This window comes from Cyprinodon tularosa, unplaced genomic scaffold, assembly GCF_016077235.1.
Source record: "Cyprinodon tularosa strain WSP-4 unplaced genomic scaffold, ASM1607723v1 ctg46, whole genome shotgun sequence".
Lineage (NCBI taxonomy): Eukaryota > Metazoa > Chordata > Actinopteri > Cyprinodontiformes > Cyprinodontidae > Cyprinodon > Cyprinodon tularosa.
In genome coordinates this window covers 2,327,991-2,352,657 of record NW_024039185.1, presented here as the reverse complement: position 1 = coordinate 2,352,657, position 24,667 = coordinate 2,327,991, and the positions used below count along the sequence as shown (strand labels likewise).

Sequence of the window (24,667 nt, the reverse complement as noted above, 5' to 3'; positions counted from 1 at the left end):
TTTGTACGAATATATGTACCTTTTATATTTATTAAAATTTTTTATAATTTGAATCAGTAAATTAAATGTTAAAGGAAAAGACTTCAATAAACTTAATGGGCCAAAATTGCCACAAGATGGAGCCATTGAGTCATTCAATCACAGAAAGAAACAGTTGGCAAGTTAAAGAGCAAGTTATTGACTGATTCTATATATATATATATTTGACTAAAAGAAAAGTTCTATTGCATCCAAATACCAAAGCAATGGATAGTGTAAGAAAAAAGTTGTAACAGAGACAAACAAATCAAATATTGACCACAAGCTGGCTATTCCTGCGTAGTCCCCCTCATTGATCAGTTGTGTAACACACCAAACTGTTTGGCGTAAATCTCTTTACAAAAGAACAGCATAACATTTACTCTAAAATTCATTTGAGTGAAAAGAGCAGCTAAATAGTATCATCTTATCAGAAAGCATGTTTTAGATATCAGATGTCAGTCACTTGTCTGTTGGTTAGACAGGGGCATGTAAGGATTCCCCATTCCTGTCTTAAACAGCAGCAAAGCACCAAGAAATGCAATCAAGTCTGTTAAAGACAGTTGATAAAAGGCTAATTGATATTATCTAGGAGTGTATTTCAGCTTTTTCCCCCTCATCAGACTGCTAAGCAGAATTTAGATATTCATTTAGTCAGACTTGAATATGAAAGAATGGTCTGCAGACCTGCAGGCATGAAGTAATGGTAACAACTGGCAAGAGAGCAGGTTAAAATTAAATTTTTAAAACCCAAACCTGCATAATTTTTATTCCACTTAAGTTTTATATATTATTCTTAATGAACTGTGACATTTGAGAATCAAAAATGCATTTAGGTTATTTTTAATTTTATAAAATAAAAATAAAAAACTTCCAGGTTTCTGAATGCTTTCTCAAGGACTGGGGAAAATGAACTATTTAAATAACAAGTCATTTTTTGCAGCTTGCTTACATAAAGTGAAGAGGGGAGAGCCTGGCAGAAACATCAGGGAACCTCATGGTAATAATGAAAAGCATTTGTATGTGTGTATTTCCCAGCTTCTGCTGCAGAATGCTCGTTATAGGCACTAGCTCTGTTTTGTTGGGTTCACAGCTGTGCAGCACTTTTTTTTTTAAAACACTGCATCAGCTGGAATCTTTGCTATGCAATGCAAATTTTTAGTAAAATTCAAGTTAAATTAGCACTTGCGCAATTTCTTGCCTAATCTCAGACTAATTGCATTAGATCTACTGGATGCTGACTGCAGCAGTTATTTTTTATGCTGCTAGTGAATTTCAATGAATTCTTCTTTTAAAAGGTGATGTGCTGCATAAAGACTATTTAATTTAACTATTTTCTACATGCAGACCTTCCTTTGCGTCTGTAGCTTTCTCTCTACAATCATACTTTATTTCCAAGCATCTTCATGGTTAAGATATTTTTTCACCAAGCTTATCTTTAAAAAGTAGCTCTATACATCATGAATGTGCTTCACTGGTTACCACCTCACTGTGCAAACAGCGCACTCAACCATGCTTTATTGAGAGAACCCTGCAGTGAATGATCAATATCAGTTCTGCTCACAGACTAAACATAAAAAAGAGAAGGAAGCTGTTTTCTCAGCACAAGCAGCTGTAAATGATCTGATTACATAATATACAGCTCAGTGGTACTGAAAAGACCTCCCATTAAACAAACCATTTTCCTTCCTTCACTACCTTTTAGTTTTTTGACCAGTGGAGTTATAAATGCAGCATTCTGGTGGTCTGTGTACACTGACATTCCTACACAGTGCTCATATTCACACTTTGACCCCCGTCTCCAGAGTGGCTCCAGCTCATGCATACACATTACTGGTAAACGGTTGGGCACATGCCTGCCAGTGCCAGAAGCCTAATTAAGACGGACCCACTAAGGGAACTTAAACTCCAATGGGAAGGTCAGTGGAACAGGAGATGGATACTTCTGCATACGGTGATACTATGGGGTGTAGAGTTACGAGCACTGGGTCTCTGACTCTTCATGCCAAGTCATCTGCAAGGTGTGCATTTGGATCACTTTTTGTCTTATGGAGCCCCAAAAATCTCTTTGCAATTGAAAAGTGATCAAGAAATATTTAGTACGTTATCACTTTACCAAAGTTTCTTTGATTCCCACAGGCTGCTCATGATGATATTTGTTTTCTTTGCAAGCTGCAAACATGGACAAGACTCTTCAGCATGATTTGAGATTAAAACAATACGTCTGTTATGTTTAAATGTAGCTTGAATGCAAACTTTATGTTTTATCATAGAGCAATGTAAGTAAAGAACATAAACATACCACGCATAGACAGAAAGGGCTGTAGATCAATGATTATTGTTCAGCTTTATTCTGCAAACGTCATGGAAACTTGTGTGGAACCCACACTTATCAGACTCACAAAAGCTACTTTCAGAATGTAAGGAGTGAGCTACAACACCTTTACAGGAGGGTTGTTGTTTTTCGACCTAAACCCTCACTAATTTAACTCTTTGCTTTGGCCTGGGAAAACCTTTATTGCATACGAGTATTACTTTTGTAATATTTGACATTGATGCCAATCATGTGCAATGTTGAGTGTACCAATTCTAATGTCAGGACCCAGTATTCAGGCAAGACAGACAGTGGGATTACTCAAAAGGTTTGAGAACCAGATTTTCCAATCTGGTTTTAAAACATTGCACAGCACAGAATCAGAGTTATAGACATCTTTTTAGCTACTGACTCTGGACACTGTGTTCTCCTTGTACTTTTACATTTGACTGCAGCATTTGATACAGTGGACCATGAAATCCTGATTGCTCATTTGGAACAGTGGATGGGCATCAGTGGCTCAGCACTGGAATGATTCATGTCCTACCTGTCACATCGGACTTTCTGTATCAGCCTTGATGACTGTGTCCTCCACTGCTCCTCTCTCATGTGGGGTCCCACAGGGCTCGGTGCTTGACCCTCTTTTATTTTCTCAGGAAACATAGCATTTCCTTTCACTGTTATGCTGTTGACAGCCAGATGTATGTCCCCCTCAAAAAGGTTGATTCCTACTCTGTTGACCCACTGCTAAACCTTAAAGCTTGGATTTCTTTAAATTTTCTGAATTTTAATGAAGAAAAGACAGAAGTCATGGTCTTTGGTGGCACGTCTGTAACGCAGTAACACAGTTGATCTGGGTTCTCTAGCACAATAGTGCAAACCAATTGTAAAGAATCTCGGGGAAAAAGTAGACTCAGACCTTAAATTTGACAGCCAGATGAAAGCTGTAGTGAAATCTAGCTTTTTTCCAGCTAAGGCAGCTGGCAAAGATCAAACTAGTCCTTCAGAGACAGCACTTTGAGACTGTAATCCACGCCTTTGTGACCACTCGGCTGGATTACTGTAATGCACTTTATATGGGGATTAGTGGGTCCTCAATTGCTCGTCTTCAACTGGTTCAAAAAAGTACAAGCACATTTTACCTATTTTAGCTTCACTCCACTGGCTGCCCATCCATCTTAGGATTCATTTTAAAATTCTTTTATTTACTTTTAAAGCCTTGAATGGCCTTGCCCCACTCTACCTCTCTGAGCTGCTGCACCCCTACACTCCCAGCCGATCTCTCAGGTCAGCTGACCAGCTGCTCCTGACAGTGGCTTAAGCTCAGAGGGGATCCAGCATTTTCTGTTGCAGCTCCAAAACTTTGGAATGACCAGTGCACATTAGACAGGCCACCTCTCTGTCTAATTTTAAAACTCTTCTTAAAACCCACCTCTTTTCTTTGGCTTTTGACATCATGTAGAGTGTTGATTTTATGTATACACATGCATATCTTTATCCTGTGCGGGCAGTGTTTTATTTTATTTACTTTTATTTATTTTTATCTTTTTGTGCAGCACTTTGTAAACCTTGTGTTTATTGAAATCGTGCTATATGAATAAAGTGGATTGGATTGGATTGAAAAGGCATTTATTAAAATCAAACATCAGGTGGCGGGTCTGCAGTAGACAGGAAACTCTGGTTTAGAGAACAGTCCATGTCCAGAGAACGAGGTTGAATCCAGCCGTCTGGCTGCCAAGAAGATGTGGCAGGTGCCGGCTAGATTGTCTAAGATGCTGCAGCCCCGGAGAACAAGCAGGAGTCTGAAGCCAGGTCAGGCAAACAGATCAGAACAGGAACAGGCAGGCTCAGAGATCCAGGAGTCCAAGGACAGTTGAGGCAAACCATTCAGAAGGGAACAGGCAGGCTCAGTAACTGAAAGGTAGGTCAGGATCAGTTAATCAAAAACACTAAGGAATGCTTAAAAACACCCTCACCACTGGGATCAGATGGGAACAGGCAGGCTCAGCTGTTGAGAGGCAGAACAGGTCAGGGTCAGAAAATCAGAAACACCAAGGAACTCCAAAAACACTCTCCCCACTGGCGAGAGAGAACAAAAATAAACTGTCCCTGATGACTGGATGCAAGTAGCTTAAACAGAGGCAGGAGCAAGTGGATTAGATGAGAAGTAATGGTGAACTGGGCAGAATTGGACAGGTGAATGAAATTAGCAATTAAGCCAGTCATCAGTTCCAAGATTATGACAACTAACAAATATTTAAACAAAACAGACTACAAAATCTATGTGACAAAAAAAGTCTTCAGGGCTTCACATATCCTGAATATCACACAAATCAAACTATGTTTATCTATCAGTACTATGTTAGTTTTAGGAAAAGTGTCAGTTTATACTAGATCAAAATGCAGCTCAAAATGCTTTAGTTGTGTTTTCCATGCACTGATTTTTGTTTATTTATTTGTTTTGTTCTCAAAATAATGTTTTTTGTCACCAGTGGCTTACGGTCTCAGAGCTCTACATTTCCTACCGTTGCTCAGTCTCTACAACATTGTTAAGTCATTAAAACAACCTGCTTATTATGTTTCTGGTTCTTTTGAGACTTTCTCGATGTAGAAACAGTTCTCACTGGGGGTTCCTAAAGACCACAGAAATTACTTTGTTATCCTTTTCAGACTGAAAGATGAGAGTGTCTTTGTTTCTTATCTGTTCATGACTTTCTTCAGATGTGAAGCATAAGATGTTACTTTTCAAGATGTTAACCCACTTTAGTTGATACATTACTTAAAACGACTGTTTAAGGTTCTTTTTAAAATATTTATTGATTCAGAAGATAATAATAATAATGAGGTCTGTCTATGGCTATTGAAACTAAATAATTTAATTCAAGTCAAGGCAAAGTTGGTAGATATAAGTACATATATTTTTGTCATCAAACTACCACAGCTTATTCACTCTGGACAGGCCATCTGTTCATCACAGTGCAATAGACAGACACAAAATCATGCAAATGCAATCTAAGGCAAATCTAGTTAACAGTCATGTTAGAGGGAAGGACGCCAATGTCCCTTGAGAGAAAAGAACCTAAACAGTGATACAAACTGCTCCCTTCAGCGTCCCCTTATGAGTAAATGATTGTTACTCAGGTTATGTTTGCAAGATCTGGTTATCAAATACACTAACATGTGACAAAAAACCCCAAAACAAATGTGCGGAAATGTCCTAATAACCTGGGATCGAAACATGGCTTGTTTACAAATGTTGATTTCTGTGTTTTCTTTCCTTTTTTTGATATTTTCCCTTTAAAAAACGTAAATATTAAGTCCAATATAAAGCTTCAAAGCCTATTTAAAATATTATGGATGAAATGTGTTTCATGTTATCTGACCTTTCTAAACCTCTCTAGCCCATAAATGACCTCACTCTAAAAACCAGCGGCTTTGTATAATGAAAGTTACAGTGGTTATGTTTTATCTTGTCTTTATCAGATTCTTTTTTTTAAGTCAGATGCATAGTCCATTTTTATGAGTTATGCAATATCTCTGTAAAAGATGCATTTGTAGCCACTGGAAGAAAAAAAAAAGGGAAAATTGGTTATGGCCTGGAAGCGTTTTATCTGAGTCTAACTAATAAAAGCCCAAAGCTAAGACCTGGTAATTTTTTCCTTTCTTGCTTTTTACTTTTGCATATTTCAACAATCCCAGTGCAAATATGGCAGTAACAAAGCTATAATTGAGAACATTTTTCTAAGGATCCAAATGTGCAAAGTGCTTTTTATTTCAGTCACCAGTAGAGGGGGATATAGTTCTAACAACTACACAACCCGAGCTAATGAATGTCATGCTAAAAATAATTTACTTTCTACCAAATCCCAATCAATATGTTTCACAGTTAGATTAATAAGTTTTGTATTTAGTACATGTCATTATTTGAAGAACCAGATTTTAGAAACTGCACTTTGCACTAAAATGCACTTTTAGGGTTTGATATATAAATGATCAGACCTTTACCAGGTTTCAGAATGATTTGAATCTAACATCAAAAAACAAAACTAATTATCTGAAAAATGAAGCAAAAGCTGAATAATAAAAGATAAATTAAAAGCATTAACTGTAACCCCTTGATACTTTCTTTTCAATGTTTCCAAAAAGCTTGCATATGAAAAATGTTAGCACTGTCTGATGGATTTTACTTTTCACTTTATCTGAAGTATGTAAACATACTGCATATGATGCAGTATGTTATTTACTCATTGTTGCAAGAACAGTATGTATGTATGATGAAACTGAAAATCTCAGCTTCTACATTTCTTAGATAAGAAAATAGTGAGGGTTTCTGTCAGGTTTATTCTGCAATGGCTAGATAGATTTTTCTGTCTCTCTGTCTATTTCTGTATTTACTTTTTTTTTTTTTAACCAAAGCAACACATCCTTCAGAGTATTAAATTTGTTTTGCAAAGACTTGTTGATGCAACTTTTAATGTGAATGTAAGCGGATATAACTGAAAGTTTAGTCTGGCATTACAAGGCTGCAGAAGTGTCAACAAATCTGATAAGTTGAATCTCACTTTGGCAGATCCTGCATTCTTCTGAAAGAATTTAAAGCCTGAAAGATTTAGCCAGCCTATTAGATTTGTGGTTCTGTCAGTCTGCGACATCCTTTTCACAACTACCTCTCCACATTGTCTCATGCTCCCACTCTGAGTGCTTCTCGTCTTGAACTCTACAAGGGCGTCATCAGTCTCTGCAGACCTCGTTGCTCACAGAAGGGTGTGGGGTACTTGAGTTCCAGAGAAGCTTTGAATAACAAAGAGGGGAGAAATAAAAGGAATAAGTCCAACAAGCTCTCAGTCATCCAGCAGGGAAGAGAAGACGCAGGAATAACCATGCCTGAGCCAGTCCCTGAAGGTATGCAGATACTTGTTATAACAGCATAATATCCTAACTAAAAGATAAGACTTGGATAAGTCACACTGTTGATGCTTGAATTTAAATACTCTTTAATGTTTCAAATAAATAACTCGGATTTATACTAAAGTATATTCAAAATGTAAGAAATCATTGCAGATATTTAAATGACAAGAACAGGTTTAAAATGCCCATTTATGGAAACAACATATAAGCTCAAGAAGAGCCAATAGTCATCTGTATTTTTTGTTATGATACCATTGGGGACAGATTTGTAATTAAAAACAAGTGGTTTGTTTGTTTTCATTACACTCAAACTGTATAGCAAATAACTAACCTTTAGAGTATTTAATTCCCCGAGATAAACTCCAAAAAAACCTAACCATGTCTGTAGAGCTTCTAAAGTATCTAAATTTCTCTCTTGTCAGAAAACATGCAGTGTTTTTAAGATTAGATGAGGGAATTAAAAACAAAATCCCCCCATTAATGAAAGAAGGTTCTTTTAGATATCAGTCTCAGTTTGTAAATATTGTTTTCCGGGCCATAAACCTTGATTTGTTAAACTGTTATTTAATTATAATCATCTTTTTGAAAATCACATCAGTGTTATCTTCGATCTACACCATTAACAATTCTGTCTAGTTAGGTTGCTGCAGTGTAATCCATACTGCAGTTTATATTTTGTGAGCTATTAGGAACTTTGGCTTGAATTTCAGTTTCCAAGTCAATATATGGTGAAGCAAAACACATTCTATGGCTATTTTAAAACCCATAAAGTATTGCAACATAAGCTGTGTTTCTTACATGGTGTTTGTTACATTCAAATATTTTAGATTCTTTATTTAAGAATACTTCTTCTTAAAATGTGTTCTGTTGCTATTTCATGTTTCAGAAACTGAAATAAGTCCAACCGTTGATGACACTGACATCTCAAACTAAACTCCTATTATTCATGGTGTAGTGGTGTGGTTACATTCTTTATACTATTTGGTCCTTTTTTAAAACAAAACAGAAGATCCCCTTTTCTGACCTGACACACCAGAGATGGAGGGTAATTCGCATCCACTTAGCGTTTTTCTTTTTTTGTGCAACTCAACCCAATTCAAATAAAAAGTCCCCCAGCAATGAAATTCAGCCCATTAAGAAATGTACTGCTTTATAGGATATATAACAACCAACAAAGGTGATGAACTCTTAGTTTGTAAAAACTTGAGATTCACAAAGATTTAGCTAGCTTGAGTTTCCAAAATGCAAAAAACCTGTAGATACTAAGCAGGTACTAATTAAATTGCTCTCCCAAAACCGTGAGATTAATTCGTTTCCTGGTTTGGGAGTTCTTGCAAGTTATTTTAGACATGTAATGTGGGCGGAACCTCTAGCTGGTGTCATGGTCAACAACCCACTGTGATTGGTCAGACATTTAAGGTGGGTACGGCTAGTGTGGAAAGCCAGAAATGTCCAAAAGTTCATTATTTTCTGCTGGCATTGACCTAAAGCTTACATATTTTACCCGAGAATGATTTTAAAATGATAAGTAAATGATGAGTTAAAAAAAATTATTTTACTCTGCCCTTGCACACACAGTTAAAGAGAGGTTTCAGCTACATGTTGCTGATGCATCTTGTGGGCAAAATGCTTGTTTTGCATGGTTTCCCACAAATACTACTGTACATATGAATGCTCAAAAGTGAGAAGGGTGTGTAAAGTCTCCAACGAGGTTTGTACCTGAGTTTTGAGAAGGTATGAAAAGACATGACCAGGGAAAACATTGTTCTTATTCTTGCCACAGTGTGTGAAATAAATTACATCTCCTTTCTTAAAAATAACTTTCAAGCGTTTCTGACTTCAATTCTTTTCAGATATTGTAATGTCCATGGCAGAAATTTTTTTTTTCCTTGTTCTTACCTTGTTGAGTTTCCAAGTTCTTGCACATAATAAGTAGAGTTAGCTACTCGAGTTAGCTAAAATACTTAGATAATTAAAATTTCTTAAACATTTTACTGAGTTGCATTTAACGAAGACTCGGCTAGTTTAAGTTTCTTTAAAGATTTTGGAAATGTAAGCTCTCTAAATGCTGTGCTAGATCAACTTTTTCTAGCTTGACCTTCCTAAAGAGCACCACCAAGTTGGATTTGATTTGAAATGTTAAAAAAAGTGTCACACCATCATTTGAAGTAGCTCATTTTCATATTCTACTTTAAAAACAAAACAAAAAAAAACTGCCTGGCAGTATCACATAGTTAGAACAGGTGCTTGTTTGAGGCAAGAAATTGGCTAATATGAGCATGTGGTGAGTCAGCAAGCTACCCAAATGCAAAGTATATAGATTAAAGCAAACTGAGAGAGACTTCAGCATATTGCTCAATGAGTGAGGATTTAAACATTTTTCTCAAAAGCAATCTGAGTTTTAGTTGACAGCAGAATTAGGAACACCTTCCGACCTGCTCAAATTCAGAAACAATCAGAGAAAAGGATCTCTTTGTTTCTAGAAGACCAAAAAGCTCTATTATAAGTTTCCTTCCTAAATATTTAGTTAGCCAGGATTTTGCACACATCTTTATTATGATATTACACATTTTTCTATCACAACTTTTGCTTGTTAAGTTGGGTAAATAGGCTTTAACGCCTAAGTATTAAGTAATGCAAATAATCATAGTAACAGATGTGACCTTTGCTTGTTGAGTAAATAACCAGAATAGAATTTAAAGTGAAGTGATAATAGTTTACCAAAAGTTTCAATCTGTAAAAGGCAGATCCAAATGGGAAAAATAAGAAACATTCAATCATCCTCTTGAAGCTAACTTCACACTCGATAGCAGTTGCTAAAAATAGATCACTATTAACAGTATTCAGAAACTCACAGTCTTGCAACTTTAATGCCTTACTGATGCATGAATGCTGTGTAAATTTAGATCACTTGAGAGTTAGGAAGAAATCAAAGTCAATTTTCTAGTCAGCTTAGTTAAATAAAAATTTGATCCAACTTTTTTCTCAAACATTTGACTTTCTTTTATTTCTTTTTTTACCCACGAGAAAAACTGAAAAGAAGTCTGAACTGCTTCATTCAGTAGCAGTTAGATCCCACCAGTCGGTTAACTGCTAAAAATACTCTGCAATAGGCAGTGACCTTGCACACTTTTTTCCATGTAAGTTCAACAAGTTGCACCCCAGCCCACTGTATCAGGTTCTGCCTTTCCACTTTGCTGTCCCAGTGGAGATAAATCATGGCGTAATCTGCCAATTTTAACCAGAAAGTTTCTTCTCGGTCAGCAGGCCCGATGCGCCGTTCTGATTTTGGCTCCGCTCCAAGGCAGTCCATCAAACAGAGGACAGTTTTCTAGTCAATGGTTGGAGGCGATGCTGTGATTCATGATCATAATTCCCTTCATCACTGTGTGCTGATGAAACACTGTGAGAGTAAATTGAACCATAACTGCTGTGTGAAGTTTTACCAGTCCCCAAGCACCATTTATTTTTGTCAGGCTACAAGAACCTTGACTTGAAACGATGACATGATTCATTCTCTGTTTATGAATGACTAATGGAAAAAAAAGTCTAACAAACACAATCTGTTGTTGCAAAATCAATGTGGATGCGACCCACAATGAAACTAAAACTAAAAAAGAATCTCCAAACCTGAGTTACAGCTTTTTCATTAATTTCTTTAAAAATGGCGGATGAAGAATTGGGTGACAGGCTCATCATTTAAAAATTGCTTGGATTAGACATCACAATGCAATACCTATACTATAAAACACGAAAAAGATGTGAAACTGTGATTTTATGAAGTATACTAAGTTATATATTTTGTATCTAGGTATCATAATGTTTATACTAAATGCTTTTATTTGGTAAGATATTAAAGAACACAGTATCACGCAGTTGGACCAAAACATATTTGTGATCATAGTTTGCTTCTTCAGCTTGATATGCCTACACCATTTTACACCAACAGAAATAAATCCCTTGACCTGCAGTATCGAGCGACACTACTCTTTTAAACTAAGGCTATTTTAGAGCTCATAGAAACTAAGTGGTTATGCAGATTTCTGGTGATGGTAAACTATAAATAGGTAGCAAATCAAAAGTCAGCTCAACTTCTTCAACCTAAATGATATGTGCACATTAAAAAAAAGGTTTATGCTAAATAATTTGACCTCTATTATCCACAAAATGTACTTGAGGAAGTTTGAGTAAGTTTAGAATGAGGTGATAAATGGAAAAAAAAAAGTGTTATGATTTGTGGCTTATTGAAATGGTGATGAAGGTAAATGATACAGAGCTTTTCTATCCATACTGTCCAAAGTGCTTTACATTGGAGAAACCCAGTCACACTTACAAGCACAAATCATTGATAGACCAATGCTCAGATTCGTAAGCGACTTAGGTTCAACTCCCTTGCTTGGGGCCAAGACAGCATTTGACAGAGGGAAGTCACCCTATAAATAGACAAAGCCATAAACTCTATGTGTCTTTATGTCTGTCATTAAACACACTGTAAACCATACCGTCAAAGTCGGATGTAGAAATGTAAACAAACCGCAAGGTGAACACCTGATCTGACCTCAATGTAAAGTGTTAGAGTATTCATGCACCTTGGTACACTGTCATTACCATGAAAACCTTTTTTGACAGGGCAATTGTGGAATGTTTTTGTAAAAGGATACAAGGTCACTGGCATAGAAAAAAACAATCTTTCATAAAGTGGGACTCCCTAATCTGATACGCTTATATAAAAACTGGTGCGAAGATTCAAGCCTGAGATTTTGGTCATCATAATGCTAATAGGGCTTTAAGGTCTGCGGTCAGCTGTATTCATACAGAGATGATGTTAAACACAAAGGGAGTCTTATGCCTGCTGATTTTATTCATCTTTGCCTTAGTAATAAGCAAGCATAGAGTGAAACCCAGCTGGAATACAAACAGGAAAATGATCAAGAACAAAGGGCCCAAGTTTGAACGGTAAAAAAAGTTAAAACTGAAAATTCTCCTGTAAGAGAAATAAAAATACGTTTTCCCACTGAAATGTACGTATTTTGCTGAATTGACCTAAATAACATCAGATTAATTATTAGTCATGAGAAGTTCTTCACATGATACCACAGAGGGGAACATCTAAGCTGTGAAAACAGCTGTGCAGAAGTTGATTACTCTGCCTTATCCAAAACTTGTTGAAGATAAGTGAGAACCCCCTCCCTCAGTGGATTATGATGAACATAAGCAGATGCTGATGCAGATTTGCCTCCATGCTGGTGTTATATTTTTCAACAGACTCAAAGACGTTTCTGAAAAGCTCTGTTGAGAAGCATTTTGTTTCTAAATCTATCAGGAAATACTCTCATCTTTAGTGAAAGTAACTCACTGACGAAGTATACGGACTGGTGTTGATGATAGTTTTTTTTATTTCTGCAGCTGAATTTTAGACCAGTCTTTAAGGTGAAGCCCTTAGGGTCAACTTGGCTTACTATTCAAGGAAAGTGAGTTCAGCTTGAGAGAACGTGGCTTCGCTTTAGGGAGGTCACAAGACACCGTCCATGGCCTTTAAGAACCATCGAAGTGACCCCCACAGAGACACTTGGGGAGCTTGGGGTATATTATATGCCTCTATTTTAGTTGAGAATTTTCTTTTACCCGAATTAGGCGCCAACAATGACACCCATAGCAGCTCTCATTAAAACAGCCCCCTCCCCCTGCCCCCACCTCCTTCTGGTTTACCCTTTGAATCATGTCACTAGATCGGGATATCCATTACAAGGATCTGTGCCAAATGCAGCACTTGAAATTTCTAAGAGGACCTTCCCGTTTCTTTTAAATTTATGACATCACCTATACGATGAAACATTCCTGAAGTAGTCACTTTAGCTAAGCTATCATTTCCAGGTAAACATCTATTTAAATATTGTCAACAAGATTTAATTAAAAGATTTTACAGAGTTTTAATGTCTATCAAAATCTATACAAATCAAATGAAACAAAAATAGGAAAGCTTTATCAACAGTTTTCTTAAGTCACTTGATGAACACCATGGTCAACTCCTTTAGTTTCAATCAAGCCAGTAGTTGGGTAAATAATATAAAAAAATTTGGCGATAGTGTAGGGGTTAAACTTGCAACCCATGTTCATAGGCTTGGTCCTCGATGCAGCCGTTACTAGTTTGAATCCTGTCATGTTGACCTGTTCCGCATGTCGTCATCCTCTCTCTAATTCCTTTTCCTGTCTGTCTACTTTAAAAATAATAAAAATAAAGGTCAGCAGATCCTAAAAAAAAAAAAAAGCTGTTAGCTGACTTGAATCATGATTATTTAATTATTAGTACTCCAAAATCCCTTTAAAATAATTGTAATAATTTTTTTTTAATCCTTATTCTATATCTTGGAAAACAACTGCTTCTTTCACACATACAGTAGATAATATTTTACAGCTATGTACATAAAGAAATACAACTTATTCAGTGACACATCTGCATCATTTCCTCGTAATCTGCATGTAAATGATTTGTCAAGTTTAGACTGTATCTATAAAGTATCTTTTCTTCTTCGATTCTTAGTGTGATAATATGACTATTCAGACAGAAATCAAATAGATTCACAGACTTTTCATACATCTTCATCAGGGATGTTGATGAATGTGTGTACAAAGACAAAATGATGTGTGCAAGTAACACTTTTCTTTGTCTGTTTCACAGCTAAGCCAGCCGAGGGTAAGTCAGCATTTCTGCTTTTGTTCCATTGATTTTTTCAGACGTCCCATTATCATATAGTGACACATTTACAGCTCGTATGGTTTTTTTGTGCGTTCTACTCACATATCATGTCAACCGTTGGTTTCTAGCAGACTTCAAACACTGTTTAATCAGCATTCACAATGTTTTTATTTATTCATGGCCGTTCTGTCAGGAGAGCATCTCCTTTTAAATTATAAATAGCGCTGTGTTACAACTGTATACTGTAGATTAGGGATATTTATATCTTTCAGTTGAAAAGCTGCTCTTTTTATGCCACATTAATAGGTCATTTGTAAATGTATTAACACAATCTTGAGGGGTAAAAAACTTTAATTAGATATGAGACAGATGATAAAAATTTGTCTGTTGTTAGTTTCCATAATATTTTATTTCTATGGTAAAATCACTTGTCAAGCTGTATTAAACAAACATGCATCAGCAGCTGAGAGAGTATAAGGCTATATCCTTTATTATTATCTGTGAATTGAGATGATTATTTACCCTTTTAGTTTGTGTTTACTTGAGTGGGATTGAGTAGAGTAATTGTATCGATGTTAAAGGTAAAAGTTGCTTAAATAAAACCTCAACCATTAATCATTCAGTCACATTTTTCTAGCACGCTGCAACAATATGATTATATTTTGTGTTGATGTAGCGTTAATTGTTAAATATTCTTATTCTTTTTATGCTACTAACCAACATTTTTTTGTAAACAATTGTGAACTGGATTTTAACAAATAAAGGGTCCATGAAGACCAATGATCAGAGCAGACAGGTCAAGGAGAAAGTCATAGGGAAGATTAAAGCAGAGTTAAGTTTTAGACAAATATCCAGAGATTTGGACATTTGAAAATGTAGCTATGAATCTCGCTCCACCTAAACTGACAGGCCTTACAAGGAGAGATTGAGACAATAGATGAGACGTCAGCTGGAAAACATTATGTGTGGCAAAAAGTTACCACTACACATAACCATGGACACATTAAGCCCATTGGGAAATGCGGGGTTGATAGCATTATGCTGTGGGATCACTTCAGTACTGAGAGGGAACCTGGTCAGACTTCAAGGACATATAGATAGAGCTAAATACAGGACAGTCCTACCAAAGCAAAGCACATATGAAACGACTGTGGAAAGGTTTTTGTTCCTATTGTTTGCATATTACTTTAGATTGGCCTAGTCTAATATCTAATGTAATTCTAGTTAAAACTATGAATAAAAATCTGGTTGAGACAGACAAAATTGATTATTTTTTATTTTTTTTTTGTACGATAATGTTATAATTCTTGTTTGTATGTCACAAAAATAGCCCCGTTATATATATATATATATATATATATATATATATATATATATATATATATATATATATATATATATATATATATATATATATATATATATATATATATATATATATATATATATATATATATATATATATATATATATATATGTATATATGTATCTATCTATCTATATATATATATATATATATATATATATATATATATATAGATAGATAGATACATATATACATATATATATATATATATATATATATATATATATATATATATATATATATATATATATATATATATATATATATATGTATATATCTATCTATCTATCTATCTATATATATAAATATATATATATATATATATATATATATATATATATGTATGTATGTATATGTATGTATATGTATATATATTATCTGTACTCTCTTTTCTTTTTTTAAGTGAATTTGTTTTTAAGGTTAATTTGTTAAATCAAAGGTTTAAACCTGGACCTCAGTTGAGACAGAAACGATAGTCCACTCAGGTAGACTTTGATGTATACTGACAGAGTGAAAATGGCTGCATTTGCCGCATCTCTGAGCTGTGTATCTTTTACCGACCTTTGGACTACATTTCACTCCAGGCATGGATAGCGTGTAAAAAAATGTCTCCAAGTGTTCTTTGTTCATATGCTCTGAGTCAACCTTCAAAATTTTCTCTTGTTTCTCAGCAACGTTTCTGAATTAAGTGTATTTTTTCAAGCTGTTGACATGATTTTTATATTCAAACAACAAAAACTGACATTGAATGGTTGGATTTTTTTAGTCTTGAGGAATGTTACTCAGTTTTCATGATTCTAACTTCTTCATTTGTCATTACATATTGTTAAAATGCGTTATTTTCTTTTTCTCTTCCCTTAGACGCACCCCCAGCAGATGGAGGTAAGAAAAATACTCCATGCTTCACATGAAGGTCTGACTGGACATACAGATTTCTTATGTATCATATGCACATACATAATCTGTTTTATGTATGCAAGTAAAAAATGCATACATGTGCCCGTCTGTTTGACAGTGGCAGCAGCTGTATGAGCTTCGTGTTTCATTTGCAAAGTTATTTTTTTCTGATGACCCTCATAAATTATCAGTGTCTTTCTTCATAAATATGCAAAATGAATTTTATGAGCATATAAAATCGAATTAACATGATAGTGGTCACTAACCGCTGTGCTGCTCTAATGCATTATTCATTTTGGACTCAGTGGCCTATGTTTTGCTTTTATCCCACTTGATTAACATATTTGTATACTGTGCATGTGAGATAAAAAAAAAATGCTTTTGAGCTTCAGAGGGCTGTTCTCTTAACTTTTAGTATCTTCTCTATTTTTAAATTGCTGTATTTGTTTTCACATATGTAAGCTTTAGCATGTTCTAGTTATGTGCAAACTTATGCAGAGCTTTGTATGCATGCAGGAAAACTGAATAAAAGACTTATAAGCTTATCTGTAAGATGTGGTTTGGCTTCAGGTTATTTTTCTTGGTGACTGTGCATGATATCTCTATTTTGGCAACTTTGGCAAGTAAAGCATATTTTTATACAATAGCTGTTGCTTCAAAGCAGCTTTTTTCAGTGGTTTTGCTTCCTTGTTTGCGGCAGGTTCAGAAGCTGATGATGATGGTAAGAAATAAAGGAAATATGTCTGTAGACAGTGTATGTTGACGTTGAGTTCATATAACCTTAGGTTGTAGTTTTACTTTTTGATCTATTGTATTCCAATTAATTTTTCCAATTATTCTGTATTATTTTGACTGCTTCACTGTGGACTGATGTAAAATCTAATTTAATCCTCTTTAACTTTACAACTCTTTGCTTTGCTTTTGAAACTTTTTACAATTAGATGTACCAATCAGAGGCTGTTGTTAAAAAGTGACAGATTACACCCATCACAGAATTGTAAAGTGTGCAGCTGCCTGACGAAGTTGAAAACCTTTGTTCTCCTGATGAGTAAGTTTAATGAAGGAGGCTCTCTGAGCCTCTACGGATCACAGGTGATCATCTGCTGTATGCAGGTACTTTACTCTCAACGGATAAAGATTAAACAGGTTAAGATTTGAACAAATTATCAAAAGGTGTATCTTTCTATCCCTTTTTGTTAGCTGTAGGATTCCAGGGACATACAGTAAATTCTTGTCAGTCACACATAAAACCTCTAATAATATTCCATCTCTTTAAACTGATATTTATCTTAAGACATACAATCTAGTTGCTGTATTATTATACCTTTTTCTGACTGAATGAGGAGCCCAGGATATTCATACAAGTAGCATCAAATCTGAGGCCTGAAAGACACATTGCAACCAAGCAAGACTGTTGCAGATAGAAATATAAAGCCAAGAAAAGCTGCTGCACTTAGTACAAAACAAAATTTCCTTTTATATTACCTCTCTGTATACAAAATGACAATAAAAGTTGTCTAAGTCTAAGAATAGTGAAATATGTTAGTATAACAACAACAAATTATTATCCTGCATTAAGGTATAAACTCTTGATTTATGATGTTAAATTACCCTCAACAAAGGGCTGTAGAAAATAGGCCAAATATTGGTTTAGAGTTATAAATCATAAACCACATTAATGGCTGTGTCAAGTTCTAAACAAGATAGCATAAAACAATATAATCTGAATAATAATGACAACTTGTATCTGAAAGGAAGCAATTTTTATGACTGACTTAAAAAAAAATCATGTTAAAAAATGTAAGTATAGCCTTAAATGGGGAACTTAAAATGAACAACTACACTAATTTGTCCATCTCTGGACAAAAACCTGAAATGTTAACCCTGATCATAACATTAGTTTTAGATTTTAACCCACTGCGGCATTCAAGCTGATGTGGGATGAAGTGAGGCACGGAAGATGAAAATTATCTCACTTCTTTCCAAGAACACAGTGCAATAAAATGTTGGAAACTGACATACAGTCTTTATCCTATAAAAAACATCAAAACACTCCAAAACAAGCAGCACTGAAGTAAGGCACCTTCAGCCATGCTTCCTTTTCAGTAGCTGCAGTTTTTTTTCCGACAGCAGCACCTACATGAAAGAAGTCAGTGCAATTACTAGGTGTTAACTTTGCAAATGTTTTAATGTGGCTAAGTTTTAAAGTATTCTATTTGGTGCTTATACATCTGATGTGATCTCAGTTTTATTGCATTACATTTTTCCTCTGACCAGCTTCAGTCCAGCGCAGTACATAATAACACAAAGAATGTATATTAACAATCAAACAAATTTGTCTATCACTGCAATTGTATATAAAAAAAAATGTCCTCTCATTCAACCCAACCCTACAGAGCAGTGAGCAGTTTGCAGCTCTTAGGGAGCAATGTGAGGGTCTTAAGGGTCTTGCTAAGGGCTCCAGAGAGACTGGGGTTTGAATTGGGAGTCTCTCTGCCTTTTCTAGGAAACAAATGCTGCTGTTCAACCACTATTTAAATGGTCACACATCTATAGAGTTCTAATGGGATTAGACTTTAGTAGGAAGAAAATAGCCAGAGTTTGATTTCTTAATTTGAAAACTAGGTTTTTAATACTATTGTGACAAAAAAAAGCCTCCTAGTATTTTTCTAAGATGTTGTATAAAACCGCCTGACAAAAACTCTCAACAAATCCTTGCTCTAAAAGGACCTCTTGACTTCTGTGTCTATACATTTACTTATGGACATGATTCTGTGTACCAGACACTTCTCATAGACATGTGTGTGCTTTCTGACCTTTACAATTCTTTTCTCCATGAGCAGAGGCCTGCTCCTACCATCTGTGACTTATGATACTGCACTCTCTTCTGCTCCTATCCCTTAGGCAGTGCGAACAATGAGAGCAGAAACACAGCTGTGTTGAAGTACAACACCAGCAGCTGTTACTGTTAACATGCCAGCGTCATCTGATTTCATTACACATTTATGCTCAGTTCGTGGGTTAAGTTTGAACCACACTTAGATTTGGAAGTCAACCAGTGAAGTCCTTGAGGCAATCCTCATTCACTGGCTCTGGGAGTCATGCTCAGAAGCCTTCAGATAATACCTTTAACTGGAAACAGCAGCCTTTAAGACAGATCATTAAATATAACGACTAATGAAGTATGGTGTTAGACATTAGCTCGGGTTTTGTAAATGAAACCCAGAAGCTGTAAATCATATCAGCTGTGCTTGTCTCTTAATTTTATATGAGTAGACCTTTTCCCCCCAGTTTTTATTAGATAGGAGGAGATAAAATGGAAAGATATAACAGCATCAACACTTTAGAAACATTTCATGTCAGATTTTGCAGGGTCTGAGACAGGTTGCCTAGGGTGCAAAACTTTGTGTAATAGTCTTTTTCCACTGTTTCTGCCACAAAAAAAAAGTAATCTTATTTTGCATTTGAAACAAACTATCCATGTTCTCTACAGGAACAAATGAAATGCTAATATTAGGTTAGTGTGCACTGGGCTCCCAGAGAGAGAATAATGGCTCCGTAGACTTTATATTTTCCTGATATTAGCTGTTTTTGCTCAATTTTAATTGAAACAAATTATATTTGGGAGTCAGTTTTACTCATTCTAGAGATAGAGCAAATGCTTTTTTTCTTAGTAAATTTATTTTCATTTATCAAGTCATACTGTTTCTGCAATAAGTCTAAAATCTTGAGCTCACATTTATGTCTGACAATGTGAAAGAGAAGTATCTGTGAAACTTGTTTTACTTTTCTAAAGACGAAAAGTTTAACATTTAAAACTGTTTGGGTCTTAAATAACAAAAAAAAGGGGGGGGGGGTGTTTTAATATCTTTAAATAGATGTTACTCATGACATTTTATTCCAGAGGTTTAATTTCTATACACTTTCCTATTGCTAAAAATAGTCAAATTTAAATGAAACAACAATAATTGTTGTTGAATGATAGAGAAAACTTAGTGCAAAGATTTGGTAATTTCATTGATGAGAAAATTAATCAATATTTAGGATTCTAAACTGTTGATCACAGGTCAGGGTCCCTCAAGCTTAAAACCAGTCGTTACAAAGTCTGTACCGAAAACGACCACACTGATGGTTACATAAACACTACTGTACACTACATTGGGAAATAAATATGTTTGAGTATAAATAGTTGTCCTCAAAAAGGAGCTGTTTTGGTTCAGCTTTGAGTTCAAAAAGGGATATTTTGAGTAAAAATGGGAGAAATTATGTCAGACTGATCAACCCTTCCTTCCTTCCTTCCTTCCTTCCTTCCTTCCTTCCTTCCTTCCTTCCTTCCTTCCTTCCTTCCTTCCTTCCTTCCTTCCTTCCTTCCTTCCTTCCTTCCTTCCTTCCTTCCTTCCTTCCTTCCTTCCTTCCTTCCAATGCACAACCATGAACACCCACACACTCACACCTAAGGACAATGTAGAGACATCAAATAACCTAACAGTCATGTTTTTGGACTGAGGAAGGAAGTTGGAGTACCTGGAGATATCCCAACGATGCACTGGAAGAACACGCAAGCTCCATACAGAAAGATCCTAGGCCACAAATTGAACCCATAATCTTCTTCTGTAAAGCAGAACAACCTATGCAACCGTGCAGCATGGAGAAAAACATAGTCGTAAAAAACAGAGGAGCAAATGCTATCTGTGTACAATCTTCTTCAACTTAAGTAAATCTTACATTGTGACTGTTTGATAGTATAAGAATTCAAATTTAAGCTATAAGGACTATGAAGTGGCCTGCAAAAAATAAATAAATAAATAAATAAATAAATATATATATATATACATATATATATTTTTTTTATAACTGTCAATGTCTGCCCATGGGTTTTAAGAGAACCTCTTGCAAAACCTGTTATTTTAATGTTCTAAAATACATTATCATATTATTTAACTCTTAATAACCAAGCCCTATTGAATGCAGTGGTGGGGGGGGATCATTGGAAATAATTTCAAAGCCAACACGACAACAAATTCCAATGAAATGGAGGATAGGTTTTCCTGACGGGCTACCCATCATTTTTACCTTCTATTTTTGATATTTATATGTTTCAACACCTGTTGTGATTCCAATGTGGGTATTGAACTACAAAGAGTTTTCCTTTGCCGTATTTATGACAGGAAGAATTTCCATGAGTGAAGTGCTGATCATAGCAAGGCTGTTTCCAGCCAAATAAACTGGGGTATAGAGTTTAGGGGATTATCTCCACTTGAACAGCGGCCATGTGGTTTGGCTCATCTAAATTATTACTTAGCTGTAGCAGAAAATTATTACTTATAGGGAAACCTTCTCTTTAAGTTAACCTACTCTGATTTAGCTTTTTATTTTTTTTCTTGGATCAAAACTATGACTCCGATTTCCTTTAAAAAAGTGTTTTTTATATTTCTCACAACTTCATGATATCAGTCCAAAGAAAGCAATCAAAGTAATAACGGATAATTATTCTTGGATTTGATGATTAAACTTGAAGTAATCAATATATTTGATTACTTTACAATAGTCTAGGAAGGTCATGATCTTACCATCATGAACGATACTGTTTGAAATGGATGGAGTGCTGTGTAAATATGATAATAATTTATTCACTTTTAAAAAATTGCTTGATTCTAGAGCAGATAACATGTAAGGAACACCCTCCTCTGTCTGACATCAAGCTCATTTTCTTGTCTTGTTTATTCCCTATTGACCTATGGTAAAGTATAACTTTAGGTTGTTATACTTCCATGTCTTAAAAAGTGATGTTTGTTCTTCCCAGCTGAGAAAAACGCTGCGGGGCAGGGTAAGAGCGTGATGAGTGACATCACAGTGAAACACTGTTGATTTGCATGACTGAGATGATTGAATCCTAAATGTTTGTCAAATGTTGTGCTTTATCTATATGTTGGGTTTAGGCAACTCTTTCATTGCTGTGTCCAGTCCAGGCTGTTACTATAACACAATGAGCACATTTATACAGTAGCTGGAGAATACTGGTAAAGATTTATTTAAATAAACTGAGAATGCATGTTGATACCAGGCCAAGTTTAGGCCAGTTACTGACATACTTAATACAGTTGATTCAAATGGTCAAATAAATCAGATGTTTCTGAACTTTAAGGCTTCTGACCCACAGAAATAACACCAGAATGGAGTCATTACCCAAACTGTTGGTTGGATTACAAACAATAAAAAAAAACCTATTAACTATAGGTATACTATAGTGATAAAAACACCATTAAAAATACATTTTTAGCTTCCAATTATTTATACACATACATATGCTTGACCATTATCATATTTATCGATCAGTTTGATGTCTGTGAATGATCTCAGGAACCCTGCTTGTTGATGTGGGACCCAAAATGGGGCAATGACCTCTGTGTGGGAATCACTGGAATAAACTTGACTCTGATCCCATCAAGTAGCAGAGATCTGCGAATGACAGATGTTTTGCCCAAGTTTGTTGGAGCAGGCGCATCAGACCTCCAAGGCCTGAAATCTGAGACTATCAAATAAGAAAAGTTTTTCATGAAAGAAACACCTGGATCATCTCTGGGGACTCTTTGCAGGTCCCTAATGAGGCTACTTTACCCGTTCCAAGCAATTATATACCAACAATAGCCAACATAGGATTATCCAGCTATTCTAGGAAAGAAATAATGAATGATTAACTGAGTTCTGTCATGATCGGTTTAGAGATAAACCCACATGCAAAACACCACTGAGACTTGGTAAAAGGTTTAACAGAGTTTATTAAAGTTTCACACAAGACAAGATTCAGGTTCTGGTCCGGGCAGGATTCTCTGGCGTCTGCAGAGACGGATAGTTGGTTAGCTGGGTATGCAGATAAGTTAAATGGGTTTTCAGATATTTCAGTGGATACCTTGAAGAGGTCCAGGTTTGTTCCGAGAGAGGGAACCGGTTGGGTCCAGAGACTGTTGGTTCAGCAGAGTGCTTAGGCAGCAGCAGCGTCTTACTTCTGACTTCCAGTGAACAGACCTTGGTTGAAGTGATTAGCTCTTTCCCAAGAGCAGCAGGTGGATTCCAGAAAGTAGTCTTCAGGTTTGGCTCTCTAGGGCAGGCAGGCAGATTCAGGTTAAGCTCATCCAGAGCTTCTCTCGAGAGACTGGTTTCCTAGGAGCGAGAAGACAGAGGCAATTAGAATAAGGTTTCTCTAGGAAGATAGCTATTAGTAAATTCAGAGGCTCAGGTTCGCTAACCAAACTTGGCTAACACTGCGGCGTCGAAGCAAGGTCTGGCAGCTGCTTATAAAGGCCGGTCTCCTGATGAGCTGATGAGCGTCAGCTGTGCTGGAGGGCTCCAGCCCAGGAGGATCCACAGCGCACTCTGCTGGAGAAGGTGGAGAATCTCCAGATCCCAACAAGTTCATGAGTTAAATTTCTCATTTAGAGAGCATTCTAGACAGTCCTCATCATAAAAGTCTCTAATTTTTCTGGAAAAATAATTAACTGTCTATTAAATTATGAAGTATAAATTCCACGCAATTTGATTGGTAGGATTCAGAGATAAATTAAAATGAAAGGAGTATTAACACTAAATTTCTAAAAACCATAGTAAATGTGAATATTATTCTGCAACCTGTGGCCAAAACACAGAGCTGCAGCACTCTTCTGTTTGTTCTCGTAGTTCATGTTCATATTTAACAAGGCTTTTTCCCATTTTCTTCACCTTATATGGAGATGCCATTGGTGTCCTAGTTGAGCTGGATACCTGTCGCTTCTGAGTATCCACAAAATCCATCTTAAATATAACGCTTTGATTTTTTGTGAGGTCGGACCCATTTAACTTAAACATGCTTGACATCACTTTTGATCAAAAAGATATATTTCCGACAACAAAACACCATTATCACAATGGATTAACAACTAAATGGAGTTCAAATTTGACCTAATATCAAGAATTATTGAACTGGCATATATTCAATGGTTTTAGACACATTTGTCAATTGAATGTGTGTTTTAATTTCATTTAATCATCATTTACATATTCATTCATACGTACATAGATATATGGTTTAAATCCGCTTACTTGTGTAGGGTTATAGAGATGCATGGCTTAAGATCTATGGGGTACACCATGAAGAAGTCACTAGTCCATCACAGGAGCAACACCTTTAAACAGACACTGTAATATAATAATTAATAATTTATTTTATTTTATTAATCATTGACTTTAATGCATTTAGACACTTAGTATGAACCTGTCAGGACAACTTGTAGCAGAATGTTAATTTAAGATAGGGTTTAAAAGCCAGTTCTTTTAGACCTTTAACTGAATGCTAAATGTAGAACTGGCATAAAGAGTGTGAAAGTGTAAAGGTCAACAGCTGCTTATTCTTTGTACAAGTCTTAATGTTATTACAGTCAGTATTCGTTATATAATTACAGACTTTGTAATTTTTACACCACTGTAAAGTTTT

At 35.6% G+C, this 24,667-nt stretch overlaps 1 protein-coding gene across 4 annotated transcripts in view; it reads left to right on the top strand.

Annotated features, from left to right (window-relative positions):
- The first annotated feature begins 6,958 nt into the window (after window positions 1–6,958).
- mybpc2b (myosin binding protein Cb) overlaps window positions 6,959–24,667 on the top strand; it is a 38,237-nt gene continuing 20,528 nt past the window's right edge. The window contains exons 1-5 of one of the 4 annotated variants that reach the window (XM_038300959.1): window positions 6,959–7,234; window positions 13,920–13,934; window positions 16,165–16,185; window positions 16,901–16,921; window positions 22,004–22,027. In XM_038300959.1, coding sequence (XP_038156887.1) covers window positions 7,213–7,234; window positions 13,920–13,934; window positions 16,165–16,185; window positions 16,901–16,921; window positions 22,004–22,027 — 103 coding nt within the window. In that variant the 5' untranslated portion in view covers window positions 6,959–7,212. The remainder of the gene's footprint in view (window positions 7,235–13,919; window positions 13,935–16,164; window positions 16,186–16,900; window positions 16,922–22,003; window positions 22,028–24,667) is intronic. The other 3 variants (XM_038300955.1, XM_038300957.1, XM_038300958.1) reach the window with 3 other exon arrangements.